This window comes from Engystomops pustulosus, chromosome 4, assembly GCF_040894005.1.
Source record: "Engystomops pustulosus chromosome 4, aEngPut4.maternal, whole genome shotgun sequence".
NCBI lineage: Eukaryota > Metazoa > Chordata > Amphibia > Anura > Leptodactylidae > Engystomops > Engystomops pustulosus.
The window spans coordinates 177,678,731-177,699,271 of NC_092414.1; the positions used below are offsets into that span (position 1 = coordinate 177,678,731).

Consider the following 20,541-nt stretch of genomic DNA (forward strand, 5'->3'; position numbering starts at 1 on the left):
GCAGTTTAAATGCTTTATTCAAGCACATGGTGTGAATGGGGCCTGAAGACACATCTCCCTCTTGTATAATTGGTGCTATTAGCCCTAGAAATGAACAAACTTGGGATATATTCACACTGGGTTTTTACATGGTTTTAATGTAGAACACAGAAACAAATGCTTTCACCTGTACTTGTCATGGATCATTCTAGAGCAATGGTATAACCTTTACAGCCTACACTAGTATTGGCGGTCATCCAGTTGTTCTTACAACATGTGTGAAATAAAAATACTCATGGCACCACACTGCTCTCTCCCTGGTGGCCCCATGGAGAAATTATATTTGATTTGTTTCTAGAGGGGGGTTATTAGATCTTGTAACTAATGGAAATTTGAAGTGGGCCCGCACGGGTTATAACACAAGTCTACGCCAGGCCTGATCTGGAACTGACCTGTCGGCCATGTCTGGAAGCTCCAGATAGATCTGGTGGAGGTAATATCATACATTGGTGCACCATGCCCAGTGTATGATACATCCCCCCCCCCCAAATTGGTTTTGATGGTTTCCCATTCTGAAAACCACTACCTACCACTATGTGCAGCTTTCTGTGTGACATGCCCCTTCATGAGGCAGGGGGCCACCCATGGGTTTAGTGTACCAAGGTGAATTAGATCAGAGGTTTTATTCTTTTCTTCCACCTTTAGTAGAATTCACCAGCCGGTGTGCACACGACATGTCTGTACAGTTATTTACATGAGAACTCTGTGTATAAGTGCCCGGCAGAGGTCCTCGGTCCTTTGCTACAAGATTGTGCTTTATATAATGGTCGTGGCATCTGCCCATGCCCGGCGGAGTGTTATACACACAGATGATCTACTCACAGCGATATGTAAAGATTCAGTGCAGTAGGAGTTGCCTTTCTGAACAGCAACTCATAGGATGATGTAGAAGTGTAATATACCCGTCTATCATATAGCTGCACCTACACATATCATCCACATAAGAGGAGGGTCACGCTACATCAGCTAGGGACAAGTCAGGGCTCATGTACTCCTTAAAGCATTGCTTTTCAGTTACAGTTAGGAGTCATGCACTAGTAATATGTTAATATTTAATGTGGCCTTCCCCTTTAAGAACCATATGATATAGAGCTAGAACATAATACATGCAAGGTAATATACTGCGGTTATCAACCCTTTGGACAGAACATCCTTTAACATATTTATAAGCAGAAAGTCTCTTTCTGATGTCACCCACTAAGTATCCGAGTCTTCCTCCTCCTCCTCCTCTTCTTCTTCTTCCTCCTGATTGTAGTCCATTTTGGTGAGCTGCAGCTCTGTCTGGTTTATTACAGCTTCATCATCCACATTCATGGAGTCCTGCAGTTTTCCAGAAAGAAAAAGGAATTTGTACATGAATGAGAAAGACCCTAAGGAGACACAAAGACATCAGCAAGGCTTCTCGCAGCTATTACTTCCATGTATCCATGGAAAACGGAACCGTATTCTAGATGCAAATCATTATTCAGTTTATAGTATGTAAAGGAAATGGATCTAGATGGAATGATCTATCAAATGTGTAACAAAGGATCTCTGCAAAATATCTAAAAATTCTACAGAACATATGTGGGTCTATAGCAAATGACTTGTCTGCACCTCAATTTGCAAAGCAGGTAAAATTCAACCTTCACATACAATCATTGGGGGACATTCCCACATCTACTCACCACCTCTGGCTGCACATCTTCTGCCTCCTGATCCTGCTCCTCGCCAGCACTGATCATGGACTGAAGAGCCAGTTCCTCAACCTGGGACATAAAACCATAATTCTGTCAAACCAGGACTTTTAACATATCCAGCAAACAAACACTTAAAAAACACTTGCATTCATTCTATAATCATTGATTTATGACTATACAAGATATGACTTAGAATAGGTATAACAATGCATCATAATGGCGCTCCCCACTCCAAAGCTGCTAAATGCTTAGGCTCAGTTCACACCTTCCGTTGCCCGTAGACTTCAATGTTTAGAAGGTCACTTTGCGATGGAGAACAAAAGACTGACATTTACCACCAGGATGAAGGATTGTAAACCCAGAACACGGACATACTGGTGTGTGCCCCCTCTGGCAGGATCTGCTCTTTTAAGAAAAAAAAAAGCTTTACATTATGCTAATGAGCCCTTAATGATCATTTGCATAATATTAAAATCCTTTAAGAAAAAAATAGGGCATAAAAAAGAGCAGATCCTGCCAGAGGGTGCACACCAGTATGTCAGTGTACTTGATTTACAATCCTTCATCCTGGTGGTAGATGTCCTTTAAAGGAGACCTATCACCAGAATGTTATCCCGCAAACCAACAATTACTGCTGGTGAAGGGTTACTGATCCTCCCCATATCACCTATAATTAGTTGCTAGTTACCTTAGATGACATCCCCTGGGTTACATGACATGAACTGCTGAATAGTAAGGAGGTATGGGGAGCAGTAGATGGGAGGGGCCGGCCAAGCAGGGCACGCCCCCTCTGACGCCAGGTATTATGAGATAAAGTTGACTTACGGGATGTAACAGAAACAATTTTTAGCTAAAAGGGCAGTGTCAATTACCTTATATACTCGAGTATAAGCCTAGTTTTTTAGCACAAAAAAATGTGCTGAAAACCCAAACTCGGCTTATACTCGAGTAAAAAATATAACAGTTTTACAAGGTTTTTGTGGTAAAATTAGGGGCCTCGGCTTATACTCGAGTATATACGGTAGTTAATAGCACTCTATAGGAATCGTCACTAGCTGGATTAGTGAAAATATGGTGACAGGTTCCCTTTAATAACACAGGTGTGACCGTAACCTTACACAGAAAAGCGTATTTCATGTCCACATGCTACTCGTGATTTTCCCAGACATTCCACTTTTTTCTATACGGCTCCTTGCATCTGTTTTTTCATGGATCGCAAAGGGATTTGAAGCGTTTTTTGTTCACATTTGCGGATCCCAGACGCAGATTGGGTTCGGAAAAAAAATAAGAAAAAAAACCCCAGCAAGCGGATATCATGGGTGTGCGGTCTGTTATGTGTCCGATGATGCTGGAGGACTGGCGTTATTAAAGACATGAAAGGAAACGGTACCAGATACAATCCTGACATGACACACACTGAAATCAGATGCGAAACGTAACCGTCTGTCTCCCTAAGGTGCTGCCGGCTGGTTCTTCCTCCCTGGTATTCACTTAGTGCTTGGGGGTCCGCTTACTGGGATGTTAGGACTCTCATAGTCGCACATTATCAGATTAGCATCAGACAACAGAGATCCTGACCTGCCGCTGTACATCACATAACAGCGTATGGAGTGGTGGTGACCCCTGCACACAGAGGGGCTGGGGTCACACCCCAATCATCATAGGTTTATTGTGCAAGTCATGTTTGGATACACCAGGGTGATGCCCTCTCCTATCTTTTGCACTAGGGGTAGATTTGGGGTGGTAATTGTGGGTCCCACTGCCCCCCACGCTGCTTCTTCTGATACATAACCATAGTATACATAGAAGCTGGCTGACAACCTGCCCTCTGACCTTTAACCTGTTGAGCTGGTCGTGCAGGGCCGCCTTAATCTTCAGCAGGGTCTCTTCCTCCTTCTTAAGTTCTTGCAAGCGACTCAGCATCTTGCAGTCAGGTCACCGTCTCGGCCGCCCCATCACCCGGGAACCAGGCTGCTGCACTCACATTACCTGTCACGACACGGCCGCATCATCAACCTGCGCGGAATCCCGCTACGTCATTGCGGAGCGACGCAGAACCGGCGGCCATGTTAACTAAGGTCAGCAGGTAAAACAAGGCAGGCGTTAAGTCGTCTGTAGCTCGCAACGCCACCTAGTGGCAGCGCCACTTATCTAGATTCTATTAGTGAGCGCGGCGCCACCTCGTGGTTACCGTAGGGAATTGTCATTTATGATACAATGTCTTGTATATCGCATCCTGTCATGGCGCGTTATGTGCAGGCCTGAGGGAGGATGTTACACATGTCTGGAACTTTTTATATTCTTTTTACGTATTCCTAGTATAGGTGATTGTTATTAAAAGGACAAGTACCTGACCTACCTGAACTACTGAGTAATTATACAGCTTCATAAATTATTTGCCATATCATAGAGTATATAATGTATACATGGGTGGGGGGCACTATGTACAATTCTATGCATTCAGTCTTTAGATAATTTAAATGGTATATAATTAAATAAAGCTACTCGGTTTACTGAATATAGTATATTCAATTCAAGGGGATATGTACATTATAAAGTTAGTGAATTCTGTGAGATACATTATAATACCCCTTGATATTAATTTTAATAAATACAGTGCACACACACACAATGAATGGTATACCTGCCCCCCCCCCCAGGTTGTGACCTTCTCATCAATTGAAGGTACACACATCCCCTGACTAATGACATGCAGTGCCCACCTATACAACCATACTATGCCCCACAATTACAGTGCTCCCTACTTAAATAAGTTGTTTCCATACAAACAATTCCCATTAATATAATAATAAATTGACTACCTTGCATGGCTCCGTGGTTTCCGTCATGACTACACATGCAGGATGGTTATGAATTTAGTAAATTGGAAAAAACCCACAGAGGACAGATGTCTATCATTGGCTAGTAATGTTTGTATAAGGCCAGTGAGTGGTAAATGGTGCTCTCTGTATTGGGTTGTACATTTAAGGCAGTGACGTAGCGACCACTACGGGGTCCGCCATGTTAATGAGAGTCACAATTTATTCATGCCGTATACCACAGGCTTGTCACTCTATGTCTCTGCTGAGCATAGCCGGTTGTCAGCGCCAGGCCACAGGCCCTGTAAGACAGCTACGCTCAGCAGGGACACAGAAGGAATCAATTACACTCGGACATGCTTCTGTTGCTGTCTTAGTTGTTGCAGCCCCCCTCCTTTTTAGGCCCCTCCTCTTCTCTCCCAACCCAGCGACGTGCATGAGGTAAGTTTAATAAATGTACCTTTTATATGTGTCTTTTATGTATATTTACATACACATGCATATTAAGATACATGTGTGTATATATAATGTAAATACATAAATGGACGTACATACACTCACCGGCCACTTTATTAGGTACACCATGCTAGTAACGGGTTGGACCCCCTTTTGCCTTCAGAACTGCCTCAATTCTTCGTGGCATAGATTCAACAAGGTGCTGGAAGCTCCTCAGAGATTTTGGTCCATATTGACATGATGGCATCACACAGTTGCCGCAGATTTGTCGGCTGCACATCCATGATGCGAATCTCCCGTTCCACCACATCCCAAAGATGCTCTATTGGATTGAGATCTGGTGACTGTGGAGGCCATTTGAGTAAAGTGAACTCATTGTCATGTTCAAGAAACCAGTCTGAGATGATTCCAGCTTTATGACATGGCGCATTATCCTGCTGAAAGTAGCCATCAGATGTTGGGTACATTGTGGTCATAAAGGGATGGACATGGTCAGCAACAATACTCAGGAAGGCTGTGGCGTTGCAATGATGCTCAATTGGTACCAAGGGGCCCAAAGAGTGCCAAGAAAATATTCCCCACACCATGACACCACCACCACCAGCCTGAACCGTTGATACAAGGCAGGATGGATCCATGCTTTCATGTTGTTGGCGACAAATTCTGACCCTACCATCCATTCTCCTCTGACCTCTGGCATCAACAAGGCATTTCCGCCCACAGAACTGACGCTCACTGGATGTTTTTTCTTTTTCGGACCATTCTCTGTAAACCCTAGAGATGGTTGTGTGTGAAAATCCCAGTAGATCAGCAGTTTCTGAAATACTCAGACCAGCCCTTCTGGCACCAACAACCATGCCACGTTCAAAGGCCTCAAATCGCCTTTCTTCCCCATACTGATGCTCGGTTTGAACTGCAGGAGATTGTCTTGACCATGTCTACATGCCTAATTGCCGCCATGTGATTGGCTGATTAGAAATTAAGTGTTAACGAGCAGTTGGACAGGTGTACCTAATAAAGTGGCCTGCGAGTGTATGTGTACATGGTGTATATACCGTATGTATGATGTATGTACTAGTGTAGAACTTTATGTGTGTGTATAAACGTGTGAACAAATATGTATTTTTCATTTTTAAAGGGAATCTGTCATCAGGCGGACAGCGGGTAAACCCACAAAAATACCTTATGGGGGCTGTTAAGTGTTGTCCAGGCACGTCCTTATAATGCTTCAAAGCTGGCTTTACGCTGAAATACATTCACGGACAGGTGCCAGTCGGGAGGGTGAGGCTTGGGGTAGAGGAGTCAAGCGCTCAACCACCCTCCAGGCCGCTGCGTCATGAAAACCCTGTCTCCATCCCTCCATTTAGCCCATACCTCCCCGTCCTCGTGCGCTCATTTGAAATATAACCCATGCACAGGGCACATTTCTCTCTCCTGGTAAGCGCAGGGGAGATAAGAAGCACTCTGCGCAAGTGCGAGATATCAAACAAGAGGTGCAGGAGGAGGCAGGGCAGGTATTGTCTCAACTGAGGGAAGGAGGCAGGCCTGGAGAGTGGGTGAGCACTTGACTCCTCTACCCCAAACCTCACCCCCATGATTGGTACCTGTCCGTGAATATGTTTATATTTTAGTGTCACATGCCTGGACACCACTTTATAGCCCCTATAACGTAGGTGGGTTACCAGCTGGTGACACAGGGTCCCTTTAAGTAGAAGGGGTCCACATGCAAAAATCTGCAATGGTGCCCAGCCTCTCCTACACTGTGTTACAAATTATTATGCAAATAATATTTTCTCATGTTTTCCAAAATTACCAATATGAATTGCAGTCATTACCCTTTCAGGGATCCTAAAGGGGCTGACAATCTCACGCCCCATGATTCCAGCCCAAAACATTACTCCACCTCCTCCTTGTTGGCGCCGCAGCCATGTTTGCATCGGGTTTCCATCCAGCCATCCCACACTCCATCCATCTGGACCATCGAGCGTTGCACAGCCACTCATTGGTAAACAAAATAGTTTGTTTTTTTTTTTTTAATTAATTTTTATTGAAATTTTTCATAAAAAAACAGCTGGAGTAATATCATTCAGTATATCTTTCCACATCAGAATGATAATGAGTTATAATGACAATAAGTTGCAAAGTCCAATTATGGTGTCTTATAGCTGGATTCTGCTGGGCACATTGCCTTAGTCATTGTTTCCTGGGTTTATAGACCTTGGTGCTGTTCTTGAGGTGTCCATGAGATCTGTTAGTCCTGCTGAGCATCGAGGTCAAGAGGGATCAAATAGAATTTACTCTGCGCATTAAGTTAAAAGCCTTTGTTGTACGATTAGAAGCGTCTTCATATCAGTTATGACATGGAGTTCACAGTGAAATGTTAATCACAAACTTTAACAACAAACTATACCATTAAACAATGACAAACTTGACCTGAGAATGCCTCTGTGGAGTGTAATGCCTTTAACCTTGTGTAAATTGCTTTATTCCTTATAGTAAGCACTGTCCATCCACCCTACCCAATCTCCCTTCCATTTATTATAGTTCCTCTCCTGAAAAGCTATAGCTTTTTCGTATGCGCAAGTAGTGTTCATTTGCCCAATCATTTCTTCTATATTAGGACTAGTTGTTTCTTTCCAGTGTCTGGTGATTACTAACTTTGTGGCCATTAACATGTGCGCTATTACTGTCTGGGATTTAGTTGGTAGCTGATCTACGTCCATGAGAAGAATGGCCATGGCTGGTTTTAGCATTAATTTGTTCCTCAGTATGTTAGATATAATATCTGCTGCCTTTTCCCAGAGATTTCTAATCACTGGACAGAACCATAAAGGGGCAGATTTACTTACCCGGTCCATTCGCTATCCAGCGGCGCGTTCTCTGCGCTGGATTCGGGTCCGGCCGGGATTTAATAAGGTAGTTCCTCCGCTGTCCACCAGGTGGCGCTGTTGCGCTGAAAAGCATCTGAACAAGCCGGAATTCACCGAGGCCGGCTGAGTGCAGGTAAGCGAGCCCCAAGCGACACATTTTCCTTTTTTTAAATGCGGCGGTTTTTCCGAATACATCGGGTTTTAATTCGGCCACGCCCCCCGATTTCCGCCGCGCGCCTGCCGGCGCCGATGCGCCACAATCCGATTGTGTGCGCCAAAATCCTGGGGCAATTCAGGTACAATCGGCGCAAATCGGAAATATTCGGGTAACACGTCGGGAAAACGCGAATCGGGCCGTTAGTAAATGACCCCCAAAGTGTGAAGGAGTGTCCCATTATTTCCGCAGTTCCTCCAGCACCGAGGCGAGGATTCCGGGAAAATCTTATGTAATCTTGTAGCAGTGAAATACCACCTCATGTGTGATTTAACTATGGCCTCACTATGCGATACACATCGAAAACATTTACTAGCGAAGTAAATGGCCCTTTGCCATTGTTTATCTGTAAATTTTTCTTTTAACCCCTTAAGGACGCAGCCTGTTTGCAGGTTAAGGCTCGCAACTTTTTTTTGAAATTTGACCAGTGTCTCTTCCTGTGGTAATAACTTTTGAACACTGTTACTTATCAAAGCGATTCTGAGATTGTTTTTTCCCCACATGTTGTACTTCATTTTAGTGGTAAATTTTGGCTGATAAGTTTTGCGTTTATTTACAAAAAAAGGGAAAAAATTATGAATTTTTAGAAAAATTTGCCATTTTCGAAATTCAAAATCACCGCGTTTTCAGGCAGATAGATTTACCACCTAAATAACTTGCAGAATAACATTTCCCATTTGTCTACTTTACATTTTCATAATTTTTGAAATGTTTGGATAATTTATTTTGACGTCACGCGGCCTACAAATCGAATAGCGATTTTCCGTATTTTCGGAATTGACTATTTTGGGGATAAATACTGTTTGAAATCAAATTTTACATATTTAGCAACAAAACCCCCTATATAACCAACCCATTTTCAAATCTGCACCCCTCAAACTATCAGAAACAGCATTTACAAAGATTATTAACCCCTTGAGATCTTCATAGTAATTGAATCAAAATGGCGGTGAAATTTAGAAATTTCAAATTTATCAAATTTTGTCGTTTATACGTTCATTTAGCCCTAAAATTTACACATTTCCAAAAGAGAAAAAGAGAAAACTCACCATAAAATTTGTTCTACAATTTCTCCTGAGTGCAGCGACCCCCCACACGGGGCCGTTACTTGTGTTATGGGCGCACAGCGAGGCGCAGAAGGGAAGGAGCACCCTGCAGCTGCCAGGATTTTAGTTTTCTGGTTGCCCCCTTTTGAAGGCTATAAAATTTTCGCTTTTCCGTTATTTGGGCCATGTGACGGCATTTTTTTTGCGGGACGAGATGCTTTTTCCAGTGTTACCATTTTGGGGTTGGTATCACCTATTGTTGAAAATTTTGGAACTTTTTTTGAGGTCATGAGTAGAAAAGCATCAATTCTGTACTGGATTTTTTACTTTTTTTTTTTTCCGTGTTCACCATATATCCTAATAATCCTGTTATCTTTATTCTATGGGTCGATACGATTACGGGGATACCAGACATGAATATTTTTTCTTATGTTTTACTAAATTTGCCAAATAAAACCCTAATGTGGGGAAAAATCTATCATTTTTGCATCGCCGTCTTCCAAGTGGCATAACATTGTTACGTTTTTGGCTACAGAGCTGGTTGATGGCTTGTTTTTTGCGGGACATGTTGTTCTTTGCAACAATATCATTCTGGAGTACATATGTTTTGTTGATCACTTTTTATTGCATTTTTAGTGGGATATAATAGGTAAAAATCATAATTTTTGGCGGGTTTTTGAAGTTTTTTTTTTACGGCGTTCATCATATGGGTTCAATAGTTATTTAGTTTTATTCTATGGATTGTTACGGACGCGGTGATACTATATATGTGGGGTTTGTGTTATGATTTAGACTTTTTTGAGCGTTATATGTCTCTTTATATGTTTTGGGGCTTATGGGCATTTTTAGTGATTTATAAAGTAATTTTTTATTGAAAAACATTATTTTTTACATTTTTTTTCATGATCCACCATGGGATATGAACAAGCAATCATCTGATTGCTTGTTCTTGATAATACTCTGCAATACTAATGTATTGCAGGGTATTATCAGTGCCAGCCTATGCAGATGCATAGGCTGACACTTTGCCTTTAAGATGACGTCACAGACGCCATCTTAAAGGTAAACCCTCCAGGCTTCTCTGGGGTCCCGATCGGACCCCAGAGGAGCCAAAACAGCGATCGGCCCCCCCGAAAACGGTGCGGGGGGGCCGATCGTGGGGTAAAGACCCCCAGAAGGCATGTTAAATGCCGCGGTCGCGTTGACCGCGGCATTTAACGGGTTAAACACCCGCGATCGGAGCCCACTCCGACCGCGGGTGATAGCCGGGGATGTCAACGGTAGATTACCGTTGAAATCCCGCGGCTAACGATGCCGGTTCGGCTGCTATACAGCGCTGAACCGGCATCGTCTCTGCGCAGTAGCTGTACTGCGCTGAGCGCTATTCGCGGGACTCAGCGCAGTACAGCTACGGCGCAGAGCGCTAAGGGGTTAAATCCTGTTCCCACCTCAGCATATATGGTAACTTATGGAATGTCGCTTTTTCGTTAAGTATATTGTATATTGTTGATGTCCCTTTTTTGACACCTGGTGTTAAACCAAATAGTTTCACCAGGTTTTTGTTTAGCAGAGGAGAGGGATTTGTGATGTGCTGTATAAAATTCTGTATTCTAAGATATGAGTAAAAATTGTGTATTGGAATCATATACTTTGCCATCAATATTTCAAAGGAGGAAACCTCTGTTCCTGACATTATGTCCTGAATGGACTGAATTCCCTTTAATCTCCATGAAGATATGTCTAGATTGTCTATGAGGAGTTCTAGTATTTCTATTGGGATTTGTTGTAGTGGGAGTGGATCTTTTTCAGATGTATCGAGCGATGTTGTTTTCCATGCCTGATCCAATGCCTGAATGGTTACTAGTGGTGTGTGGGGGGTATTGGTTTGCCACATGTGGGACAGAATCCTGAGTTTTAAAGGATGGCCTTTCTGGTACTGCTTCTCGATCTCACACCATGCCTTCTCGTTAGAATTGTGCCACCAGTATTGTGATTGGTCGAGTGTAGTAATCTTTTAAGTCTGGAACCCCTAGTCCTCCTATAGACCTATGTTTTGAAATGATTGAGGAGGCCACTCTCGGGTGTTTGCCCTGCCAAATAAATTTTTTAAGCTGGGTTTTGGTCGTCCTAAAGAAGGAGTTTGGGATGGGGATTGGAATTGTGCGAAAAAGGTATAAGTACTTAGGAAGGATCATCATTTTATACGTGGCTATACGTCCCAGCCATGATAGCATTATTTTTGAGTAACTAGTGAGTTCTTTATCAACTGCAGCTATCAATGGTACAAAATTGTATTGCATGAGTTATGCAATTGGGTGTGTGAGCTGTATACCTAAGTAAGTGATCTTAGTGTCTTGCCAGTCAAGAATGAATTTTTGTTTAAGAGAAATTAAGTGATCACGTGGTACATTTATGGGCAGAATTTAGGATTTTTTGTTATTGACTTTATAATATGAAATTTCTCCAAATAAGGTCATAACTTTGAAGATGTTTGTAAGGGAGTTCTCTATGTTTGTGACTATCAGAATGATGTCATCGGCAAATAGTGCTATTTTGTGTTCTGATTTTCCTATGGAGAATGTATATGCCCAATTGACCCTGTCGAACGCCTTTTCGGCGTCGACAGTTACAAAGGCCGCACTAATGTTCTTTAGCTCACAATGTTGCATGAGATTTATTACCCTTCTTGTGTTGTCATATGCCTGTCTTTGTGGTGTAAATCCCGCCTGGTCTCTGGATACCAGATGGGTTAATACCAGTTTAATCCTGTTGGCTAATATTTTGGCATAAATCTTGACGTCAGCGTTAAGTAAGGATATGGGGCGGAAATTAGCTGGACAGTCTGGATTTTTCCCTGGCTTGGGAAGAGTGATAATCACAGCTTCCAACATTTCTTTTGGGAACTCTTCCTTGGTAACTGCTAGTGAGAAAACTCTCAGCAAATGAGGGGCTATAGTATTGGAGAATTTTTTGTAGTAAGCTCCCGGTAGACCATCTGGTCAATTCGGCACTTTTTTCACATGGACCCCGGGCCCATTAAAGATGGCGCCAATTCCATCACACACGCGACATCTTCCTGCGCAGCACCGCTGAGTCGCTGGGGAGGACAAGTCTCTCCTCAACGGGTCGTCCCTTCCACCGGACCCACTCCCAGCAGATCCTCTCCCCTATTTGACATCCCAGGAAGATGGAGCACAGGGTCCAGACAATCCCCCAACGTACCTTCTTCAGCAGGAACGGAAGATGAAGGGAGTATGCCACCATTGATGCTGCAGGTGCAGAGCAGCTCGGAGGCCACAGGATCTCCAGCATCTTCAGCTGCTCAAGTGGAGCAAGAACTCCAACCAGCAGTCCAGCCAAACAAAAGGCAAAGAAACATGAAGACGCTAACACTCTGAAGGTGGGTGATAACACTAACAGTGTCATACTACATAACAATGAAGCTGACACCTTTGCATCCTTCCAAGCATCAAAAAAAAAAAAAAAAAAGTGTCAGAATATGCTCATAGGTTCGTAGACCTATCAGCAGCCACACTCCAGGCCAGGAGAGATTTCTTTCCGGTCACCTCCATGTTAAGAAAACACGAAATTCCATAAAGATGGGGCTTCCCCACCAAAGTCCTGATTAAACATCAAAATTCCATCATAGCGATAAAATCGGTAGAAGGAATGGAGTTCCTTGTGTCTTGGGGCATACCCAAAGAAGATCTACAAGCAGCAACCCAAAACCTCCATCAAGATTGGATAAAGAATGGCGATCATAGAACTTTTGTTACTCTTGGGCTGACCTACTATCAAGAAGACGGTCGGTGGAGATACTTGGTCCCCCTCACGTTTCCACGGGACTAGGATAAGTACCCGATTCAGTACGAACATGCTCATGCTTAGTACCGCTCTAATGTTTTCTGTGCCCACCAGTTCTAGGTTGGACACCTGTTTGTTCTGTGACCTGAATGCTAATTTTATGTTTATCTTTGTGGTAATCGCAAAATGCTTTATTCCTGTGTATAGATTTACAATTCAACTTCTTCACCTAAGCGGAGACTTCCTTGTTTTTAATGGGAGTTAAAATAGTGTCATTAAATGCCAAAGGGCTAAACAGCCCCTTCAAAAAGGGCAATGCTGTGGAAGGAGGCCATGCAATGTGGGGGAGATGTCATGTGTCCAGGAAACACATATTAGCTAAAAAAAAAAAAAAAAACCCTAAATTAATTCATAATCGTTTCCCTCAGATAGTACTCTCCTCTTTTATAAAAAAGAAAAGAGGAGTTCTTATAGCGTTCAAAAACACGTTAGCGATCAACATCCTACATACTGTGGTAGATCCGGAAAGTAGATTTCTAATAATAACATGTTCCATAAATAACGTGGAATATACAATAGTAAACCTATACGCTCCCAATAGCAAGCAAGGAAGGTTTCTGAGAAAGTTGTTCCGTAAGGTGACTGAATTAAAAAGGGGGACTTCAACACGATAGGACACAACAATTGGGACACCTCAAGCAAAACAACATAGGAAATTTACCCTCAAAGCATTTCTTTGGGGGTAGAACAAAGTATGTCTCAGAACGTGACTACACATATTTTTCGCCCAGACACAGATCATACTCCCGCATCGATATGATCATAACGGATAGACACATGCTGGATACGATTGAAACAAAACAGTTTTGAAGTCCCTCTTTATGTATTGTTTCACCACCAGAGCGGTTTCTGCTTATGTGCAGTGGATAGAGGAGGTCGGCAGGATGGCTTACGCACAGCTGCAAACCTCTGAAGGACCCTGCATCTTGTTGTTCGGGGGACATTGGAGGTACCAGCACCTTCAAAAACTTGTCTGATGCTATGACAAGGCACTTCTGCAGCTGCTCTTTTAACCTGATGTAATTGCCTGTTGGAAAGGGTCCTCACTTTTCCCCTTATCAGCGCTTACACGTGAGCTGGGAAACGGCTACATAATTCTTGATTGTGCAGTGATCACAAAGAAGTGTCTTGTCAATGCTGCATTGCCCTAAACACTCCACAATTTGTTGCTTCTCAGCAGCCGGCACATCTTTTCTTTCCCAATGTCGGCTGCTCAATAATAGAGACAGATTTCTTAAGTCCTGCCTTTAATTGGACGAACCTGCCAAACTCATTAGCACAGGCGTCTGCAATATCAAGGAGATTAAAAAATTCTTAAACACTTTTTGCATAATAATTTGGAACACTGTAGTTACACCCTCGATTTGGGTGTTATTGCTGTTAAAAGTGGTGCTACCATCCAGTGCTATCTGTATCCAGTTGCACATTAATTGTGATCATAGGAAATGCGGAGGAATGGAAGGGATGTACATGGCACAGACTTGACTGCAAGTGGTGTCTATATGCAATGCACTTCACGAAGCCATGCAAAATATTTTTTGTCCAACAGGATTACAGGGACCTGAAGTAAAAGAATGGAAAGGTTATGATGGTATCATCACATTGCGCTGCCCGTGTCCTAGAGGCTGGCATGCTGCAGATCATCATCAAGTGTGTCTTAGAGACAGACAGAATTGATTACTTTGATTAGCATAATAATATTCAAGTGACCTATAATAATATGCAGCTCCTGTGACCTTGCAGGACTCTGTTCCTAGTATTCTTTTTTTGGAGGAGACAGTGTGGCCCTTTGTTTTACAAGGATTAAAGGAAATCTACCGAATGGATGCAGTGCTTCTGAACAAACCACACTTACATCTGGCGTGTGCCTCCTGAAACCGGATCTGTTCTTTTTTGTTCTGAGAGCTTATTTGAGAAAACAGTCTTAAAATTATGCAAATGAGCCTCAGGGGCTCCTGGATACATCACAAAAGCCCCTTTTGGCTCTGCCAATTCTTCACACTTCTATTCAGGGTGCGTGGGTGGAAAGGGCAAGAAACGCTGAATGGAGGTGTGAATAATTGCCAGACGGTCTTCTGAGATGTAGCCAGAAGATCCTGAGGCTCATTTTCATTATTTTAAAAGCCAGTTCTCACTGCTCAGGTCCGGAGTTCACCTTCTTCTTACCGGTATATACAAGTGCATGGCTTATGACACAATTTTAGAGTTACATCCCACTATTTGTCTGAATCAGTGGGATCATCTGACGGCTCTCCGCCCGATTTGTGTTGCATGAAAGCTGGCGCCGCTGCACCAAAATCAGATCTCGTGCACCAAAATCCCCTTTTAAATGACCGTCACAGCGGTGCATAACCGAAAACGTTGGTATATCCGACGAAAGTGCAGTACGTGGGACCCCTAGTAAATGAGCCCCAATGTGTCCATGTGGTAGATTTCCTTTAAGGATATTTGGTCCTTTGATGAATTTTTGGGAGACTCACAAAATATGTTATGTTGATAACCACACTTTACGCAATCTAAGCACCAGTCCCCAGCAGCTTTTTGGCCCATGTTTAACCCCATGAGCACGCAGCCATTTTGAAGCTTAAGGCTCAGTCCCATTTTTTGGATTCTGACTTGCGTCGCTTTATATGGTTATAACTTTAATTTTAAATTAATCTCACTTTGGGTTTAATTTTATAACTTGATTTGTTTTCTTGCTGAAAAGAAAAAAAACTCAGATTTCTCATTTAACAATATTTATTAACAGTCAAAGTGCTGCGTGCCGTGTATCAGATCAAAGGTTTATTTTTTTCAGCTGCCGCCTTCTACGTCACCTGAAATATAAAAGACTACAAGCCGAGAATGTATGCATTATCCTGGGAGATTAATTGTCTGCCATGTCTGTATGCAATGTAAAAATGGGTACTCTGTACAGATATATAAGCATTTAGGATTAATCTTGAGATATCAAGGCCACCGACTAACACTTACATTTTGCATCGAGCTTTATCACAACTCAAGTTCAGTGGGCTCTCGAGTTTTCTGCATTCTCCATTCTTTCTGTAATAGAAAAGTATTTAAGGTCAGATTCATCCTTTATCCACAAAACACTACCTTTCTCTACATTACAACAGTCAGAGCTTCCATACAAGTCACAGGGTTTCAGAAACACGGACCAGGAAGAGGAAAACATCACATTGTATATTGGTGTTAATGCAGATACATCCCTACACGGAGAACTTACAACTGAACACGCAGAGCTGACTGGATCTCGACTCTTCAGGATTCTGCTCAGATCAGTGTTGAACATCTGCATGGGAAGGCTGCAAATAAAGAATTACACATTACTAGGTGCATAGCTCAAGTTTCTATAGCATAGTAGTTACTGGAAAACAGCTGTCGTTCAGAACTTTCACTATGATCACAAAAATTCAGAAACACGGACTAAAGTGTACCTCATCATAACACAGCTAAAGATATTACACACATGCATTAAGTATTTGCAACAAAGACCTCATTCACATACCTGTAAGTTGCCTTCTGGCTAAGGATTTGCACCATATATCTCATCCAGTTTCCAGAAGAAGTGCTGTCCAAATACAGAATTGTCCAGTTGCCACCTGGAGCTGACCTCAAGAGATTTGGCTGATGCCTGGAAGATAAATAATGCATTATTCCACTTAGACAAACTGTTTGGAGTTTTTTCTTCTTTACGGTTAAAGGTTAGTTAACACCAAGGTCAGAACTTCCATCTTATCACAGGTTTCAGAAACACGGACCTGAAGTAGAAGATCATCCTTCCTCAGCTCATATCTCGGGATGCAATTCTTACCTTGGATATTCTGCAGCACAGTCTTCATCGTAGAACAGTCTCAGGTGCAGATGAGTTGACATTCACTGTAAATAAAGTTGAATTAGTTACTGGTCGAAACATGATTTTACAGAAAGTGTGCACACATTGTTCCAATTTCTTCCCATTTATGGCAAGCATGGTTTCTTACCTCCACTATTTTGAGTAGTTATTGTGACTGCTAGCAATTCAATATTGTGTCGCTTGGATTTACCATCTTTAGTAAGGGATTAAAAAGCTATACAAATAATTAAAAAGTGAATGATAATCATCATTTTAACCATGTGTAGATTGACTTCTCACTTTGTCCTACTGCAAGCAGGCGTTTACACAACTGAACACACCTTAGGTGCCATAGACCCTTGTAGAATAATGAAGACCGGTGAGGCTGAGGCTAGAGTAAAAGGAGATTCTAACTTATACTGTATATTAGGTGAAAATAGGGTCACCAGGGCATGCATTCATTTGTTATGTTACACAATGACCTTAACATGAGCTACGCAAACCAAAAAACTACCCTGGATGCAAAGTGAATCTAAATTACAAGTAATTTTAAATTCTCCAGAACTCTAGTCAATAAATAGGCTTCCTGTGGACAAGTATAAATTCCTAGAGAAACCAAGTTAGATTCCCTATTGAACATGATTAAAGTTATAGCTGTGAGAACTGCAAGAAAAAAATATGACCACCATAAAAGTTCATATTAAACAGCGTTTATTCAGAATGAATCCACAGCTATGAAGTCACATTTATTTCTTTGCAGACTTTGATCCTGTGGGTTTAGCTGCTGCGGGCTTGGCTGCAGGTTTGGCTGCTGCAGCTTTTGCTTCTGCTGTCTTGGCCGCTGCTGCAGCTTTGGCAGCTGCAACTTTGGTTGCTGTTGCCTCCCTCTTCTCCTTCCTCTTCTTAACCTGAAATAAAAATTACAAGCCAAGATAAATTGGTAGTTCTGCTTACAAAAAACTTCAGCGATTCCATGTATAATTAAATAAGGCCGACTATACAATCAGAGTACAAGCACTTACATTCTGAGCCTGGCGCAGGATGGCATTGCGTTTTGCTGTCTTTGCATATGGATTGAGCCTCAGCATAATTCTCAGGTTCTTCAGAGGGTTCTTCTTGAGTTCTCTGCGCTTCACCTTACGGCTGTAACGCAAATGTACACCAGGTCAGTTTTATTCTTTACCCATAAGACATTAAACATATCTACATTACAGCAGTCAGAGCTTCCATACAAGTCACAAGGTTTCAGAAACACGGACCAGGAAGAGGAAAACATCACGTTGTACGTAGGTGTTAATGCAGATGCATCCCTACACGGAGAACTTACATTGGAGCACGCAGAGCCTTCTGGATCTCTTGACTCTTCAGGATTCTGCTCAGATCTGTGTTGGACATTTTATGCATGGGAAGGCTGCAAATAAAGAATTAGACTTTACTATGTGCATAGCTTGAAATTCTTTTGTAGAGTGGTTCATGGAGAACAGCTGTAGTTCAGAACTTTCACTAAGATCATGTTATTTCAGAAACACGGACTAAAGTGTACCTCATCATAACACAGCTAAAGATAATGCATGTGTGTAATAAGTATAAGCAACCAAGACCTGCTTCACATACTTGTAATCCAACTTCTGAGTGGAGGTTTTGCGCCATGTGCCATATATATCATCCAGTTTGCGGAAGGCGCTCTCTGTCCAAATGCAGAATCGTCCAACGTGACCACCAGGAGCCAACCTTAAAAGGTTCAGTTTGTTCACACTGAGGAGCGTGATACCTGGAAGATGAATACTACATTACTCCACTCGAACACAGCTTTCAGGTAGTTTTATTTACCAAGGGTCATTAACAGCAAGGTCAGAACTTCCATAGAAATCACGGTTTTCAGAAACACGGACCAGAAGTAGAAGATCATCATTCCTCAAATCATGTTTTAAAGATTTCTAAGTACCTGGGATATTTCTGAAGGCTTTAACAATTCCTTTATCTTCATTGTAGATAACACAAGGTCCTCTGCGTTTGATACGACGACGGTTTCTCATTTTACCCTTACCAGCGCGCATCCGTTGGGAAGCATAGACCTGGACAAAATTAGCTGTGTTAAATGTTTATGTTCATACAAAGCATTTATTAAGGATGAATATTATGGAAAACTGAACAACAGGAGGCATGTAAATTTAAATGAGGTTGAGCTCACACAACCCCAGATATAAAAACATAATTTATCACTTTGCTTTATGCTCAGACTCAAGTGTCATCACTCCATGGTATCAGTTAATAGACAGAAGGCACCTGTCACTGAATACCATGTAAGACGCAAATTACACCATCATCGCATAAAGGACCACAAAAAAAAAATGAGACCTATGATAATCCAATAACTTCAATAATTTCTTCTCAAATCTAGGTCTTTACATCAACAGTGGCCCATAACCAGCCTGAGGATGAGTTTGTGGTTATGTCATTATTGCACAAAGCCCTAAAGGCCTGGATACAAAAAATTACATTGCCAAATCTAGAATAATTTTAGCACAACTGCAGGCTTTAGGAAAATGCAGTTTCCTAAAATTTGTCACTTTACTCACCTTCTTGATGTCATTCCAGGCTTTCAGTTTCTTCAACAGCAGAACAGCCTCCTTTGTTTTCTTGTAGTTTTCAACTTTATCTTCAACAACAAGTGGAACCTCTGGGATCTCCTCAATGCGGTGACCTAAACATAGCATCAAAATGTGTAATGTGCCATCATACACAGCAACAGAAGGCCAGACACCACCCCACAATACCTGACACAACATCCTGATTTGTTTACCCAACTATAAGATTCCAGTCTGATTATAAAGTGTTTGGATAGACTGGCTGGCTGGCTGTCAGCGAGGGTATATTGCCAGCACTGGAAACTGAGCAACAAGAGGAATGTAAACTTAAATGGGTTTCAACTCAAGACCCCAGATACATAAAAATCATCACTTTGCTGTATGCTCAGACTCAAATTGTCGTCACTCCATAGTATCAGTTTATAGACAGAAGGCACCTGTCACTGAATACCATGTAAGACGCAAATTACACCATCATCGCATAAAGGAGCACACAAAATGAAGAAATGGACGTGTTAAACATGAGGACAGTTTCATATGAACAATTCTGGACAAGGGATAAGCATATTCCATTGGAGGTTCAACTGCTGGGACTCCTAACAAGTCAGTTTGACTTTCCATCCCCCTTTGTAATAAGAGATGGAAAACTGGACCTAAGTGCAATTCTCAATCCATTTCATCAGGTGATTTATGTCTAAATCCTGGGCTTCACAAACCAAGACCAACATTGTGGAAGGCTCTATGTCATGTACAAAGCTAGCAACATGAAATGGTGCCTATGGGCACCATACAAGTCATGATAGTCTCAATGAACCTCACAAAACTTCCCATTAAACTTTTTTCTACAACAAACTGGTCCATAGAACTTACCTTTTGACATGACAAGGGCAGGAAGGGCAGAAGCTGCCAATGCAGAGCAAACTGCATATCTCTTCTGAGTTACGTTGACTTTGCGGTGCCAGCGTCTCCAGGTCTTAGTAGGGGCAAACATACGTCCTCCACGACACATCTATATCAGTAGTTAAGGAAAATTGGATAACATTCTACTCGCACATCTAAATTCTCCATCCAAACAATCGTGCTCAGTTTTAAGTTTTCGTCAGACATCTACACTTGCAATGTGACAGCAGG

The 20,541-nt window shown here is 42.2% G+C and overlaps 2 protein-coding genes and 9 non-coding genes across 11 annotated transcripts in view; all 11 read right to left on the reverse strand.

The window, feature by feature from the left end:
- Window positions 1–117: 117 nt before the first annotated feature.
- SNAPC5 (small nuclear RNA activating complex polypeptide 5) lies at window positions 118–3,757 on the reverse strand. The gene is made up of 3 exons (XM_072148699.1): window positions 3,552–3,757; window positions 1,707–1,787; window positions 118–1,359 (listed from the first exon to the last, which is right to left on the reverse strand). Exons 1-3 carry the CDS (start codon window positions 3,639–3,641, stop codon window positions 1,237–1,239), a joined length of 294 nt encoding a protein of 97 aa, XP_072004800.1. The 5' UTR covers window positions 3,642–3,757; the 3' UTR covers window positions 118–1,236.
- A 12,342-nt stretch (window positions 3,758–16,099) lies between these two features.
- LOC140129282 (small nucleolar RNA SNORD18) lies at window positions 16,100–16,170 on the reverse strand. The gene has a single exon (XR_011855479.1). It is a non-coding gene; the product is annotated as a small nucleolar RNA SNORD18 (small nucleolar RNA).
- A 198-nt stretch (window positions 16,171–16,368) lies between these two features.
- On the reverse strand, window positions 16,369–16,437 carry LOC140129289 (small nucleolar RNA SNORD18). The gene has a single exon (XR_011855484.1). It is a non-coding gene; the product is annotated as a small nucleolar RNA SNORD18 (small nucleolar RNA).
- A 267-nt stretch (window positions 16,438–16,704) lies between these two features.
- Window positions 16,705–16,773, reverse strand: LOC140129287 (small nucleolar RNA SNORD18). The gene has a single exon (XR_011855482.1). It is a non-coding gene; the product is annotated as a small nucleolar RNA SNORD18 (small nucleolar RNA).
- A 743-nt stretch (window positions 16,774–17,516) lies between these two features.
- RPL4 (ribosomal protein L4) overlaps window positions 17,517–20,541 on the reverse strand; it is a 4,570-nt gene continuing 1,545 nt past the window's right edge. The window contains exons 4-10 of the mRNA XM_072148704.1: window positions 20,281–20,419; window positions 19,402–19,526; window positions 18,768–18,897; window positions 18,437–18,593; window positions 18,150–18,233; window positions 17,845–17,965; window positions 17,517–17,730 (exon numbers count right to left, since the gene is read on the reverse strand). Of these exons, the coding sequence (XP_072004805.1) occupies window positions 17,569–17,730; window positions 17,845–17,965; window positions 18,150–18,233; window positions 18,437–18,593; window positions 18,768–18,897; window positions 19,402–19,526; window positions 20,281–20,419 (918 nt within the window). The 3' untranslated portion in view covers window positions 17,517–17,568. The remainder of the gene's footprint in view (window positions 17,731–17,844; window positions 17,966–18,149; window positions 18,234–18,436; window positions 18,594–18,767; window positions 18,898–19,401; window positions 19,527–20,280; window positions 20,420–20,541) is intronic.
- LOC140129288 (small nucleolar RNA SNORD18) lies at window positions 18,036–18,106 on the reverse strand. The gene has a single exon (XR_011855483.1). It is a non-coding gene; the product is annotated as a small nucleolar RNA SNORD18 (small nucleolar RNA).
- LOC140129286 (small nucleolar RNA SNORD18) lies at window positions 18,310–18,378 on the reverse strand. The gene has a single exon (XR_011855481.1). It is a non-coding gene; the product is annotated as a small nucleolar RNA SNORD18 (small nucleolar RNA).
- LOC140129281 (small nucleolar RNA SNORD18) lies at window positions 18,670–18,739 on the reverse strand. The gene has a single exon (XR_011855478.1). It is a non-coding gene; the product is annotated as a small nucleolar RNA SNORD18 (small nucleolar RNA).
- On the reverse strand, window positions 19,055–19,153 carry LOC140129327 (small nucleolar RNA SNORD16). Its single transcript, XR_011855520.1, has one exon. It is a non-coding gene; the product is annotated as a small nucleolar RNA SNORD16 (small nucleolar RNA).
- LOC140129325 (small nucleolar RNA SNORD16) lies at window positions 19,793–19,892 on the reverse strand. Its single transcript, XR_011855518.1, has one exon. It is a non-coding gene; the product is annotated as a small nucleolar RNA SNORD16 (small nucleolar RNA).
- The window catches only part of LOC140129324 (small nucleolar RNA SNORD16), a 100-nt gene continuing 48 nt past the window's right edge, over window positions 20,490–20,541 (reverse strand). The window contains exon 1 of the small nucleolar RNA XR_011855517.1: window positions 20,490–20,541. This exon is cut by the window's right edge and continues 48 nt beyond it. This is a non-coding gene — a small nucleolar RNA (small nucleolar RNA SNORD16).